Source organism: Eublepharis macularius, chromosome 7, assembly GCF_028583425.1.
Source record: "Eublepharis macularius isolate TG4126 chromosome 7, MPM_Emac_v1.0, whole genome shotgun sequence".
NCBI lineage: Eukaryota > Metazoa > Chordata > Lepidosauria > Squamata > Eublepharidae > Eublepharis > Eublepharis macularius.
In genome coordinates this window covers 86129917-86145871 of record NC_072796.1, presented here as the reverse complement: position 1 = coordinate 86145871, position 15955 = coordinate 86129917, and the positions used below count along the sequence as shown (strand labels likewise).

Here is a 15955-nt window from a genome sequence, read left to right as displayed (position 1 = left end):
TTTCCTGAGGAAGTCAGTGGTGTCCCGTAAATAGCTGGGTGTGCTGGTGGCATAGGGCCTGAGGATAGAGTCCATGTATCCTGAGACTCCTACCGTGATAGTGTCTCTTCCTGAGATAATGGGGCGTCCTGGGTTACCCGGTTTATGGATTTGGGGTAGTAGGTAGAATTTTCCTGGTCGTGGTTCCTGGGGTGTGTCCGTATGGATGCATTCTTGTATGTCCACAGGAAGAGTCTTTAATATTTTATTGAGTTCTCTTTTATATTGCTCCGTAGGATCATCAGGTAGTATTTTATAGAATGTTGTGTTGGAGAGTTGTCTTTCTGCTTCCTGTATATAATTCTGTTTGTCCATGATGACCACTGCTCCGCCTTTGTCGGCTTCCTTGATTACAATGCCAGAATTGTTTTGGAGGCTGTTTACGGCATCTCTTTCTGCATGGCTGAGGTTCTGCTTTAGGTGTTGTTGTTTGTCAATTATTTCAGCCTGGGTGCGTCGACGGAAGCATTCAATGTAAAAGTCCAATGAAGAGTTCCGGCCCTCAGGGGTGTCCATGTGGAATTCTTTTTTCTGGAGTTTTGTAACGATGATTGTGTATTGCTGGGTTGGGAGGGTGATGGCTGCTGTGATGGTGTCTGTTCAGTGCTTTGTTCCTCATTTTGTTCAGCAGAGTAGTTGAAGAATTCTTTCAGTCTTAGGCGTCTGAAATAGGCCTCCAGGTCTCCACAAAGTTGTATGGTTTGTGTGGGTCTGGCTGGGCAAAAAGATAGTCCATGTGAGAGGACAGATTCCTCTGCTGGGCTCAGTTTATGGCTGGATAGATTGATGATGTTGCTGGGTGGATCCAAAGTGTTCTTGTTCTCTGTTGCATGCAGTTGCCCAGCAACTGGCTCGCCCAGGGAGCAAGATGGGATTCCGGCTAGCAAGTCTCTCAGGTCTCTGCATGTATATTTCTATTCAGCACAACTTCTTTTCTATCTTTTCATTATTTCAATAGTTGGTATTTATAGTATTGTATTTGTGTGAGATTAAGCATAATTCAGGGCTATAGTTGTTGAAGTATAAGGACCATGAAGACTCAGGTATAACAACAACAACAGTAATAGCGTGCTTATGTATCACCCTTCTGGACAGGTTAATGCCACACTCAGAGCGTTGAATAAAGTCAGTGTTATTATCCCCACAATACAGCTAGGGATCTGGGGCTGAGAGAAGGTCACCTGAAGAGTGGGTGTTGAACTAGCAGAACACTGATTTGCAGCCCAGCTACTTAACCACTATGCTACAGCAGCTCTCATTATGTTTCACTGTACGTCAGCCAAACTGGTTGTTGTGAGAATGAAATAGAGGGTAAGGAAGCATGTCTGCTACACTGAGCTCCTCGAGGGAAGAATGAGATAAAACTCCAATAAGTAATAATGTTGTTGTTAGTGTGAGATGGATGGTTATAAATCATATTTAAAGCAGATAAGGACCATCAACAAGGAAGAATATTTAATCGTTATGTGTTAGTTAGTAAAACTTGTTGGTTTTGTTTATACAAACAGGTCCAGTCACATTTTCAGCTGAATGCAGCAAGCATTTCCACCGTCTCTATCACAATACACGGGACTGCTCGACTCCAGCCTGTAAGTTATATTTAAAACTGCATACTTTTGGCATGTATCATTGTTTAACGTCATGATCCTGTGTCTAGCTTTAGAGATGGACAGATTGTTTTTGGCACTGGCCATTTTCCCTGGTCCTTCTTCAAAATAAGTGCAAGCATGCCTGCTGCCATTTTTTGGTGGCACCCCTGAAAATTTGCTGTTCTGCAGAGTATCAGAGCCTAACTAGATGAGATGAATTACACGCGTCTATGTGAGTGGCCAGATTTGATTTTTTTTCTCACCTTCCCATGTCTTTTTTACCATGTTCATGGCTCTGCTCTGTGCACATGTCAGCAAAAAAGTGGTTTATGTTGGTGAGTGTCCGTAGACCATATCATCGAGTTGCTGTTGGTGAGTGGTATTTCTGTTTTGCTTCTGCTTCCCTCTTCCCACACAGAAAGGCAATAGGGGACAGGGGACGGTTACAGGGGATGGTTTAAGCATGCACAAACTGGCGGTGCATGATGGGATACCATTTCTGCATTTTGGAGGAGTGCAGAAGAAACCCGTGCCAGCACGGACACAGGATCAAGCAGAGTCTGGCTGCGCTGGCGAGTGTACAGGATAGCAACAGGGAGACATGTGTAAGTCCATTCACATGTCATTCGCATGTAATTTGTATCGTGTAGTTCGGCTCAGTGGATAGAATTGGGGCAGGGCAGCTTGTAGCATAAGTCAAAAGTCTCATGTCATGTTAGTCCAATTCTTCGGGGCTTGGGGAGGGTCAGCGCAGCACACAAACTGTACTCTCTCTCTTTCTTTGGAGCCAACAGTGCTTGGCTAGGATGTTTGCTTGAGGAGACACCACTCATAAAGATATATTAATTTCAAATAAGATGGCTTTGGTTTTTTTACAATCATTAGGAAAGGAAATATATTATGTGTAATTGTTATTGGAGAGTATTGTATTTCTATGAGGTCAAGCAGTCAAGGTTTTTTCGGGGGGGGGGGAATTTTCAAGAAGAAAATTGTTACTTAGCACATATATTTACCCTATATAGCTTTTATCTTTTAAAGTTCTTAAGCCATTGTAAACTGTTCTGGCATTATTCATTGTAGATTGATATTTTTATCATCTTCTTCAAGTTTATAAATATTTAAGAAGCTGATGCTTTGCTTTATTGCATTACTTCTTCTTCTTACAGTATTATTTCATTTATTCATGAGTCTTTTATTTATGGTCTTTAATATTGAAGCAACAATGTTTCACAATTGCTTACCCAGTGTAGCACTGTTTCACAATTGCTCACACAACAGCTTGCTCATGAACTCATACAGTTATATAATAGGAAGATTCTGCAGCACTTAATGGTTCTGTACAAGCTCCTGTGCAAGCAGAAGAAAAAAAATTATAATGTGCTTTCACTTTTATTGCTCTAACATAAGCTGTAAAATTGATATTATGTGAGTAGCAGACCCCTTCTCTTGCAGAAAGGCGCTTTTGGATCTAAATGTATGAAATAAAAAGCAGAGATAAGATGATATTGCAATGTGACTAGAATTTTGCCATACATGCATATTTTTAAGATATTTGCTGCTGCCATCTGAAAACAGATTTTCATTCTGGACAGTAGTTTTCCTTGGCTAAATGATAATTAATTATTATTATATTTGTGATTTTTAAAAGATTACAAAAGGTGTGCAAGATTGCTGACGAGGTTAGCAATGAGCCCGTTGTGTACACAGCCATAGGAGATCTGCTTGTAAGTATTTTTCTGTTTTTTTCTTCATAATCTAATGACTGGTTCCTTAAAAGGCAAGCAGTATTCCTGACCTTGCATTTTACTTCAGTATTGATTCCGAAGTATTTCCTATTTTGATTCTTTTTCATACCAGAAATTAAAAGTAAAGTGTTTCTCTTCATTTGTAAACTTCGGTTCATCTATGGTCTTCAGTGCAGTCCCACACTGGAACTGCACTTGTGCAGGCTGCCCACTCAAAACAGGAATTTTTTTTAGCTTTTAGGCTTCTGAGGGGGCAACCCCTCCCCCACGGACCACTCCATAGTGTTGTTTCCAGCCAAAATGGTCATGTGGCATAGAGAAGTCACCCCCTTTCCCCTCAGTTTGTTTCTTGCCGCTGTGAAAAACAGACATTGTTTTTTGCTAGCTGCTCTGCTTTCTACTGGATTGCTATTATAGTTAGTTGTTAGTTGTTAGTAGTTAAAGTTGTAGTTTATAGTTCTAGTTCAGGTTAGTGTTTGAGATTTTTTTTCCATTCACCATGATTTGTCTGATCTACCGTGGGGTTGGTGAGTCGTGTTGCTTTTGTACAGCTTTGATCTTGCCTGATTGATAGTCTTTGCTTGGTGTTATGGTGGACAAGTACTTGTTCAAAACATGTGAGGAGTGTGGGATCAAGATGGCCAAGACGGATGGCCATTCTCTGTGCCTTGCATGCTTAGGCGAAGGACATGTGGTCAACTGGTGCAAGCACTGCCAGGTGTTTACACTGAAGAGAAGAGGAAATCAGGATTCCCAGTTAAAAGCTATGCTTTGGGAGAAAGTCGTGTCTAGTGCCACAAACCCAGCAGCAAAAAAATTTGCTCCAGAAGAACACTCAAATCCACTAATGACTGAGCCCTTACTGGAGTCAATGCCAGCCTTGGATCTGATGCCTGCTGTAGTACCATTGGGTCCAATGACCTTTCCTTGGAGCTGACACAAACTACATTCTCAGTCCTGAGAGACATCAGCTTCTGCTTGGCTGGCTTCCAACATGATAGTTCTGGAAGATGCTCTCCCAGGTCTCAAAATGGGTTCCAGGTCTCTGCTGCCTAGTATTCCCAGGGAGCGCTTAACTGACCCTCCATCACACAAGCACAAGAACAATTCAAAATGTGTGGATAAGCCTCAGCGTAAGGCTTGCCAGCAGACTGGTCATTCAGATCCAACCCGACCATTGAATCCAATGGTGAAGATGCCACTGCCTCCATCTATGAGTAGGCAATTGTGCTCTGCTTCCCCAGAATTGGGGGAGGAAGTATAGGTGGAAGCTGTTTGCCCCTGGGAGTCTCATTCATGCTGTTCAGGGCAGTCACAGCACCTGTGCCTTCCAGCTCCATGGTGTCCCCAGTATCCATCACCTATGTTCACATCACAACCGGGGTGACTTTTACCCAACTTATCCTTATTTGGCTCCAGCTCCAGCTTAGTTTGATCCAAAGAAAAAACACTGTTCTCTAGATTCAAGTTAGATCCCTTCTCCCCATCCTAGTTCTTTGAGACATAGATCCAAGTTGGAATTGGATGTGGAGTTGGTTGGTTCCGAATGTAGTCCGAGCTTCACTTCTGACTCTTCTCCTGAGGAGGCTGTGGGTGACTTTGAGCATAACTCACCAAACATTGATTATAAACTATGCTGAATAGATGCTCTGTATGGCAAAGATGCTGAACATAGGTATCTCTCTTCACAACAGAAACCAAGGGACAGTATTCTACGGCATATATATTTAGATATTCCTAATGCAGTAGCCTACCCTATGATTGAGGGATTTGTGGAAGTTATAGAGAATCTGTGCCAAAAGCCTGCATCTATTCCAGCAGCCACCAAGAAGATGGAGGATGGAACCACTTTACAAAGTGGTTCGTCACTTATTGCAGAAGAATTGCAGGCCAGACATCGGCAGGGCCTGTGACTCCACTCCTGTGGATAGGGAAGGAAAAAGTTGGACACCATGGGGAGGAAAATGTATTCTGTCTCTGTCCTTAATATCAAGATGGCTAACAAACAGGTATCAAATTTTCCTCTGGCAGAAGATATCTTCCTATATGAATGACCTACCAGAGGACAAGAAGTCTCTAGCCAAGCTGATTCAGGATGAGACAATAATCCTCTCAAAGCAGCAGACTAGCGCGAGTAGGCATGTCTTGGATATCTCTGCCAGGGTCCTCAACTCCTCTGTGGTCTTATGCAGAAACGTGGTTGCGCTCCACTGCCCTCCCATTGGAGACTTGAAATAAGTCAGAGGACATGCACTTTGAGACACTTCATTGTTTTCAGAGAAGACAAATTAATATCTTTCTAAAAAGGAGAAGGATTGGCAGGCCACCAAATTTTATGGCATTCTGCCAGTCTTCATGTGTCTCAACTTACAGACAACCTGTGAGACATGATTATCAGCCAAGACAAGATTACAGGGCCTACAGACACCATCCATATCAGCCACAGTACCTGCCTTACCAGGCCTTCTATTCTGATCAGTCCCAGTCAAAAAGAAAGTCCTCAGGATGGCACAAACCAGCCCATCAGAGTGAGTCCTCTAAGAACTCTTCCCAAGGTCAAAAAGGCTAATTCTGACTAGACCTTCATACAGTGACTGCCTCTGCTTTATTTAACAATAGACTGTCACAGTTCATTCATGCATGGCAGAATATTTCTACAGGCACTTTGGTTATTTCAATAATAACCAAATATTTCTACAATATTTCTACAGGCACTTTGGTTATTTCAATAAAACTGGTTATAGGCTAGAGTTTATTACACTACCTCCCACTTGTTTGCCTTCACAAGCTCCTAATAATATGCTCCCGCAGTTGCAGGAGGACATTGTTGGCTAAAAGAGCCCTCCAAGAAGTTTCAGGGTCTGACAACCCCTTTGGGTTTTTCTCTTGCTTCTTCCTGATAGATAAGAAGGATGGAGGGGAAAGGCCCATTTTAGATTTAAGGGCCCTTAATGACTTCCTGAGAACTGTGAAATTCAGGATGGTCATGCTCCCTTGGATCATAAATATGGTTTCCCAGAATGTCTGGCTTGAGGTCCTTGATTTACAGTACATTGAAGTTACCTCCATTTTGTTTTCCATAGTGTGTGTTTCAGTATACTGCCTTACCCTTGATTTGGCTACGGCACCACAAGTTTTCACAAAGTGCATTGCAGTAGTAATTGCTCACCTTAGACAATTGGGCTTCTCTGTTTACCCCTATCTTGATGACTCACTGCTCAATCCGCAGAAATTTTAAGGGAGCATATCACTCTTATATTGTCCACCTGTGAAACTCTAAGACGGGTTGTGAATGCAAAAAAATCTAACTTGACCACTACCTGTGCCATACAATTTGTGGAGGCAATCCTGGATTCTAGAGCCAATAGAGCATTTTTACCTAATGATAGGATTATCTGGCTGACAACTTTGGTGCAGCACTTTTTGGCAAATAGATTTCGGTTTGTACAATCTATTCAAGTTATGCAGGGGCTCATGGGCTCTACCACAGTGGTAGTTCACTTTGCTCGTCTTAAGATGAGAACTTTGCAGCTTTGGTTTATTAGAAGTTTTAACCTTAGCTGCCAGTCCCCCCAGACTAAATACTCAATCCCAGAGCAGCTATTGCGCTCCTTGTTATGGTGGTTAGAAGCAATTATCTATCCAGAGGAGTTGCTTTTGGCACGTCCTGTCATGATGTGAGCCTTAATACAGATGCTTCCCAGAAACAGCAGGGGGCTCATTGTGATGCCATTTCTGTCAACGGTAGTTGGTCAAAGGATGAGAAGGCATGTCATATTAATTTACTTGAGTTGTGAGCAGTTTATTATCAGTTAACTCTCTCACAGATATGGTATCCTACAAAAGAGTCCAGGTCTTGACAGACAACACAACAACTTATTCTATATAAACAAGCAAGATAGCACAGCTTCCAAGGCACTCTGTGCAGAGGCTATCTGCTTGTGGGAGTGGGCCATAACTCATGGTGTTACTCTCTATGCCCTGCACATTGTGGGATATGCTACATTGTGTGTATGCTACACACTTTGGATGTAAAGAGAGCTGTTTTATTTTATCTGGACAGAACTCAATCCTTTTGGAAGGACTCTGGAGAAGAGTCAGAAGGACTCTGGGGACGAGTCTGCCTCCTACCTTCACTGGAACTGGCAGATACCATAATGTTGCACTGTGCTTCCATAGTTCCGTGCAGATATGGCAGCTTTCACTTTTACCTTGCAAAGTCAGACAAACCACTGTTGTAGATTTGCACAATGCAAATTCATCACAATCCTAAGTGTCTGTTTTCAAAGCTAGTGCCCATGTGGATGAAGCAATTACTATTACCATTTTAGCACTGTACTATGGAAAACAGCATACTGGCAGGGTATGGCCTAATGGTAATGGGTAATGAGGGGCAAAACACAGGGAAAGACAGAACAGAGCAAATGCAGGAAATTTATGGGCCTGGACTTCCATGCATCATCTTATACTCATGATCTGATGCTATCTTGAAACTGAGCACAGCCTTGCAAACTTTATTTTAAAAATGTTTCTTATAAGAGGTTGAAGCATTTTTCTACCTTATTGATTTTGTCAGAGACTTGTTCATGGCTTTCTCCTGTATCTATTTCAGGACCATGGAGAAGTCTATTGTTGCAATAGGTGGCTATATTAAGCTGCACAAAATACTGTAATCAAAATTTTCAGTTCAAGACACAATTTTGTCTTAGGAAATATTTTAGACATGGTTGTATTACATTAATTTTTTAATGAACAAAAGGTGATAGGAAATACTTTAATGACATGTGAGATATATATGCAGAATTTGTTTTCTTAAAAAATGATTCACTTCTAAAACTTTTTAATAGCCTTGTTCAGGGGATATTTTCAGATGGTAACATCATTCCTCCAAAAAAAGGACAAGATTTAATAGAACTTTTGGCTCTAGTTCAAACATAGTTGAACTAAGAGTTCAATTTAACTGAGAATTAAGATAAATTAAAATTAAGAGAAATTGAAAACGGGTAATCAAGATAGTCTAATTTAAGTGCAATTATTATTTACTTCATTTACATCCCACCTTTCTCCCCAAGGGGGACCCAAAGTGGCTTACATTTTCCTCTCCCATGTTTTATTCTCTCAACTATCCCGTGAAGTAGGATAGGTGAGAGTGTGTGACTGGCCCAAAGTCACCCAGCAAGCTTCCTTGCAGAGTAAGGATTTCAGCCTGGGTCTGACACTTTCACTGCCACTGGCTCCCAGTTAACTTCAGTGAGCTTGAAACACTGCTTTTTCATTAGTGCCAAAACAGCTAAAATGGCTGCTATTGTTTTGCTATTTTTTTTGCATATAATGTGGTTTTTTTGAATTGGATATTATATGTCTTATTTTAATGTTTGACTTCTTTTTCTAAGCTGTCTCTAGCATTGTGGGTAGATTAAGTATAAATGTTTTTAAATAGATAAATGAACATTTTAAAACTGTCAATAAACCACAAGCCATAGATAAGTTTGGTCTGTACTGACAGTATCATTATTAAGTAACTATGACTCTAAGCAAACATAATGTGTGCATTGATCTTTCAGGCTTTCCTGCTAAGACAGAACTCTGGTTTGCCAAGAAAGTGCCTTGAAATCTACCCCAAGACAACAGAAAAGACATCTTGACCTTACGTCATTTTTTTGTCTCGAGATGTGTTTTATTTTCATATATGTTGGACATTCCATATTTGTCTGAATGAAACATATTTTATTTGAATGTGTAAATATATTGCGTATAGCTCAAATATACCAATTTATTTAAATAAGTTGTATATAAAGATTACTAATAATATACTAATTAACTATTATGCAGGGAGTTGAGTAGTGTTCTCTTGTTTTGTTGTATGTATGCCATTTTGCTCAGGCTCTTACTTTCATTATTTGCACTAACTTGAAATTAAGAAATCTCTGTAACTGAAATCTGAAAAAGTTGGAAATGCGATGTTCAGTGGAAAATATTTTATATTATGAAGCTTTGGTTTATATATATATAAATTGGTATGTGTGTGTGTGTGTATGTGTGTGTACACACACACACACACACACACACACACACACACACACACCAATATATATATATTGGTGTGTGTGTGTATGTGTATATACACATATACACTATATATATTATTGCACATCAGAACAAAATGCTCAGAAATGTACATTGCTTTGGGGGAAATTTGTAATGTTGTTCTGGATTATCATCAGTTACATTTGTACTTGTACTTATGGAAGGGAGTTGCAAATAATGTAAACATAAAAGACTGGAAGACTGCAATGCAGTTGGGTTGAATAAAGACTATAAAGATAACCACATTTTTATTTTATTTTCTTAAAACTTGGAAAAGGTTTAATTAGTGAATTTAGTTTTGTGGAGAAGAATAAAGATGCATCTGAAAGTTAACCAAATGCAAAGTATTTAGAGGTCATTCTTGGGACAAGTCCACCAAGCAGCTTCCTGTGCTTGTGTTCTTTACTACTATACCAAGATTAAAGGAAAAGGCAGGTATCTTTTCTTCTAAGTTGTTTCTGTGCTGAAGTAATGAGGCCAGTTAATATGGCCAGACAAATAAGTTGTATATAAGGGTGATTGCCTTGTTAACTGTGTAAATTGCAGGCATGAACCACCAGTGTAGATTAAAATGAAACCAGATATGCTCCTAAAGTCACTTTGACAATTTCCATTTATGCTTGGTTATCAGTGTGAGTGTAAGAACATACCTAAGTTCACTTTGACTCGGATTTGTGATGGTTGCAAAGAGTACCAAACTGGGATAAAAAGAGAACGAAGGAATTCACACAGCAGGAAGGCAGAAGATAGTGGTTTCATGGCTTAATCCTGATCCTTAAACCCCACAATCTCATCCCTTGAGTGTATTTGGGATTACATATTCTATACCCTCATCCTAAACAAGTTTGTTGAGAAATCCTGTCACTTTCAACAATACTAGCTTCAAGGCTACATGTTTAAGATTAATTTTGTAGCATGAAATAGAGGGCAGTGGGCAGGCCTCATGAGATGAACATTTTCCTTGAGGAAGAGGAACATGCTTGGTGTTTTTTTTCTCTATTTCACATTTAAAGCTTCCAAAAATTAGAACTAAGGATCATTAACAGGAATTTGCCCTTTATCTGTGTTTATTCTTCAATCTTTCTGTGCCATGTTTTTTCTGTTAAACAAAGCATGTGTTCTCTCTCCTACCAATTTTTTTTCATTTGATAAATTATTTGTGCCACAATTGCAAAATCAACAGAAGTTCCAATGAATCATCACATCCTACTAAAATACACTTCAAGCTCTTGTTGAATCAAGAGACAATTTGGCAATCAGCTGGACATATTGCCATCTGTACTAAAGATTCTAGGAGCCCTCTTGGGGATGGAGGAAAGCAAAATACATACATGATATGCAGGACCACATTAGGCTTTTTCAAAGAAACTTGGCAGAAATGGGTACGTATGGCCCCCATGTGTTCAAAACTATGTTTTGACAACTTCTGTTAGATGCTCAATGTACTTTATTCTGAATATGCTGCATTACATTTTACAAAGTTTTATACTGGTAAACATCTAGTTGAAATTAATGCTGTGGAAGACTTTAAAATTATAATTTTTAATGATTATTAAAGGATTATTAAAACAGCTTCACCAGATAGCCAGTTAAAAACAAAAGCAAACCACTTTCAATAACAAAAAACAAAAGCATTCCACTTTATTCCTAACATGTTGATTACTCATAATTTCAAGGAGGATCTTGCTATGATCAGCAGGACAGCTAAAGGATTATTTCTCTGCCAGATTTTAAATATTCTAGCATTATGTATCACTAAATAGTATGATCTTCAGGCAATGTTGAGTTTTACAAAGGACTAAGTTGTCTTGTATTTAATAAACACTGCTCCATACCTAGTACCACCTTCTTCAACAACAAAGATTCTATTGTTACAAAACCTTCCCTGATCCACTGAATGAATGCAATAAAAGATGGCATGCTAAACTTTTAACACATGGCCTTTGTGGCTTAATCAACTGTAAAGACATGGTTGATGCAAACCTGTTACATGAAGAGTGCTTAATGTTCCTAGAGTCAATTTTAAAAAGACAATTGGTAAAGCAGGATTTGTGTGTAGTAGCACTTTGGAAATCAACAAGATTTTCAGGATATGAGCTGTCGAGTCAAACTCCCTCCGTCAGGTATCTAAAGAAGGAAGATTTGACTCTCTGACAGTTATACACTGAAAATTTTGTTGGTCCCTAAGGCACTACTGGGTTTAAATTCTGTTGTTCTACTGCAGGCTAACATAGCTACCCACTTGAAACAATCTACAAAGCAGTCAGTCCTAAGGGTTATATGTGTTTTCCCTGTCTTTTAGTTAACAACTGGAAGGGAGATCTGTCTTCCCTAAAATCCCTCAATATAAATTCTGTTCGTTAGCAGATGAGTAATTATTCAGCTTTGGAACATGAGAATATCTAGGGCCTGTCATATCCTAACTGGCCAAGGCTTGGAATGATGATTTTATTATTAATATGTGACTTTTATGCTAAACACACACACACGAACACAGTGGGACCAGTAGTTCTGTTCCTGGTGCTCGCATAAAGCTTCATGATGAGTTTTCCAAGTTAGAAATGGCATAGAAGGAATGTAGGCATCAGACACTCTCCTTAAATTATATCACAGAGCCTCAGTGCACTTTTCCAGCGATTCCTGAATCAGGGAAATGTATACTCAAGTAACATAATAATAATAATCCTACTATATAAAAGAGTAAGCATGTTCCAGACAACTCATTTCCTACACTGGTGTGCCTCTAGAGGGTGCTGCCACAGTGGGAAACCCAGGCCAAGATCAGGAGCGGAGCAGGTGGCAATGCCTACCTCCAACCTTCACCCAGCAGGGATCAGGAATGCAGCAGGAGGAGATACCTGCCCCCTCTGCCTTCACCCGGCTGGGATCAGAAGCAGAGCAGGTGGCAATGCCTGCCCACTGCCTTCACCCGGCCAGGATCACGCACGGAGCAGGTGGCAATGCCCACCAAACCTTCACCCAACCAGGACCAGGAGCGGAGCAGGTGGCAATGCCCCCCTCCCCCTTCACCCGGCCGGGATCAGGAGCACAGCCGGTGGCAATGCCTGTCACTCCATCTTCACCCAGCCGGGATCAGGTGTGGAGCAGGTGGCAATGCCCGCCCCCTGCCTTCACCCAGTTGGGATCAGTAGCGGATCAGGTGGCAATGCCTCCACCCCCCTTCATCTAGCCGGGATCAGTCACAGAGGAGGAGGCAATGCCACCTTCCCTCCTCCCCTTTCTAGAGTCTGTTGTATTTTTTCCCACAATGGACTCTGTTGCTAGTAATAATAATAATAATAATAATACTGCACTTATATACCGCTCTTCTAGACAGATTAGTGCCCCACCCAGAGCGGTGAACAAGTTAGTGTTATTATTATCCCCACAATACAGCTGGGGAGCTGGGGCTGAGAAGAGTGGCTTCCCCAAGGCCACCTACTGAGCTCATGGCAGTGTGGGATTCAAACCAGTAGAATGCTGATTTGCAGCCAAACCACATCACCACTGTGCTACAGCAGCTCAGAAGAAGTTGGTTTTCCCTGGTACCCATAGCTATCAAACACCAGAAACCCTTCCAATAATCCTTGAATCAAAGTTCACACCTAAAGTACTGACATTTTGTTCTCCCCCATTTTCAGCAGCCTCTACACACTCCGAAGAAAAAGAGATGGAGAGAGTGCAAAATTGGTTGACCAGCTCACTGGACGTGATTGGATTGGTTTTTGATATGATAAGTAGTACAGAGGGAAGAGACCCAGGTTCAAGCATGAGGTCTGAAGGAATTCTGCAATCATCCTTTGTAAAAAGTCATGATTCTTGCTCTATGGACTGCAAGTCCCCATCCCCCAAAATCAGTAGGTTGGAATGATACTTCCACTCCCTCCTCTGTTACAAACTCCCTAAGATGTAGGAAGGAGAATCCTCCAGGAATATGAATGGACTCCTAGATTTCACTCATGTGCATCTTTCATATTAGTAGAAGCTCTAGCTAGTTTATTTGGCTTTATTGCTCTTCTTAATGGTCTGACACAGGAAAGTATTTTAGAGGGGCTGGACTTGCATGAGCACAGCAGAATGTCTTTAATATAACTTTCCCCCATCAACCTTCACAAAGAAGACTGGGTTCAATATCTTGTAAAGATGAAAGAAGTTGGTATTTCTGAAATGAGCAATACTAGATTATGTGTGTGGATACCTCTCTACATATCTGTGGATAGCTCTACTTTGGTCTTTCAGCTGTGCTCCTATGCATTCTGAGATCAAAGTCAAAAAAATATTGCTGCTTCATCCAAGAAACGTGTGTGTCATATTTTGTGTCATAGCTCATATTTTGAATTTTAGGTGCCAGGCAAAACCTTTTATCTTTCCCAGGAATTTAATAAAATGTGTATTTTCTTCTTGTTTCTTCTTTCCCCTTTATGTATAAAACTTAACCCAGTTATCTGGTCATTTCATCCTCTGCCAGTTTTATTATGTTTGCTCTGGGCTTGCCATACCCCCACCCCCACTTGCCACCCCATGCCCCTGCTCACCTGGCCAGTGGAGGGGGGGAGACATATTGGGTGGGAAGCATGTGTCCATGCTCCTGTGCTCTCATGATGGAGTTGCTGCAGGGTGCACTGAAGCCCAGTTCAGTAAAAATCAACTCCAAACGGGAATTTTTTTTATTGAAGTGGATTTCAGCACATCCTGCAGCTCCTCCATCGTGCCAGAAAATGACACAAGCACCCTGCTGCCACAGCCCTGCAAGCCACATCTCCCCCCCCCCTTGGCCCCTTGGTTCCCTGGCAAGCCTAGTTTTCTCTGTATTTTGGTTTATTTTTTATATTTTTTTATTTGAACTCAAGTAAACACACGCACACGCACACACCCAATTTTATATGGTGGGGTTTATTAGTATTTTTATGTACTGTTATTTAATGTTTTAACTTATTTTGCAACTGCCACAAAACATTGTACTGGTAGTGTGACTTACCAATATTTCAAATAAATTAAATATGAAGGAGGAGTGGGAAAGCATTTCAGAAATGGGGAGGTTCAGAAACAAATTCCTCTAATGTCAGAAATCATTACTGTCATACCCTAAAGTTGTGACAAGAACAGAACAAGCAGCCAAGGAAAACAGAACTACACAGGAGGCCCATATGCCAACAGAAAAGAACATAACCTGCCAAGTGCAGAAATCCAGAACCTAACCGAGGAAGGGATGGGTGGGATGCAGCCCAGAGATGACTGCTGGAGAGACCCAGTTGACTCCAGAATTTAAGCCTGACCAGCGAACCTCTGGCTGGGCAATTTGAACTTATTAACAGCTATGCATCCCTATGGAGACTGCTGGGAGCAACCTGGGCCTGGAAGAATTGGCAGCTGCTTTGCACTGCACCTGGCACACCACAGCCCTCAAACAGGGGTCCCAGGTAAGTCTGGGGCTGGGCTTCCAAACAGAAGAACAGATTTCAAATCATCTGATCTCAAATCCTCTCTCATCTCTAAACCATAGTGACTTTCAAGCTTTGGTAGAATCCATAAAAAGTGACTGAGAGTGAGCCAAAGAACAAAATAAATAACACTCGGGTCTTTGATTCGGTTATAGGATTAAGTAGAGTGTACTTGAATATTTCAGTGAAGCAATTCCATATTAAAGAGTTCAGCATTCCAGAGAGGACAGCTCTATTTCCATTAACAAGAACAAGTGGCTCTTGAGTTGACCCCTGCCCCCTACAAGTGTAAAAATATTTGCTTACCATATGCTATTCCTCTTCACCTATGAAGTACCTGTTTCAAGCTGTTTCTGTTTTAAATCAAATGAATAAATATTCCAATTTTTACCAGCTGTGTTTATCCTTAGATCAGGGTCAAGAGAATGGTTTGCATCTTGAACAGCAGTGTGTATAATACAGGGCACCAGGGAAACTACAACTGATTGATTTCCAAGCAACAGTTCCAAAAATGTTCAGCAAACTTAGGATGTTTGCAAAGTTGATGCGTTTCTCACCAAATAATGCTAGCAAGCAACAGAATGTTCCTGACTAATCAGGCCAGATTTATTAAACAAAATATTCCAGTGGAATTAAACTATTGTTTCTGACTCCGCTGATTATTTACTTGTATATTTATTATATTCATATACTACTTTTGGCATATGGTGCCCCTAAAGTGGGTTATAAAAACCATGGATGCTGGATGAACCCATAATAATCTACAGTACAGTATAGGACACAATAATACAAAATATATAGTAAACAGCAACTGTTTATGATTTGTCTTTCGGATGTGTCAGGATATATGACACCCATATATGACAGCCATTTTTTTAGACAAATGATTGAATTAAACAGTTATATTCTGGAATCCATGAGAGAGCCAAAGTTACCATGAATGTGATCCCTCCTACAACCTGGTGCCTGTGTATAAAGTGATTCTGGTAGTTTTAAGAAAGCCTTTTTACTCACATGCCAACTCAGCACACATGGACACTCATGTAGAGCATGC

At 40.7% G+C, this 15955-nt stretch overlaps 1 protein-coding gene across 1 annotated transcript in view; it reads left to right on the top strand.

The window, feature by feature from the left end:
- ALKAL1 (ALK and LTK ligand 1) overlaps positions 1–9455 on the top strand; it is an 82579-nt gene extending 73124 nt beyond the window's left edge. The window contains exons 3-5 of the mRNA XM_054985741.1: positions 1548–1628; positions 3277–3352; positions 8938–9455. Of these exons, the coding sequence (XP_054841716.1) occupies positions 1548–1628; positions 3277–3341 (146 nt within the window). The 3' untranslated portion in view covers positions 3342–3352; positions 8938–9455. The remainder of the gene's footprint in view (positions 1–1547; positions 1629–3276; positions 3353–8937) is intronic.
- The last annotated feature ends 6500 nt before the right edge of the window (positions 9456–15955 follow it).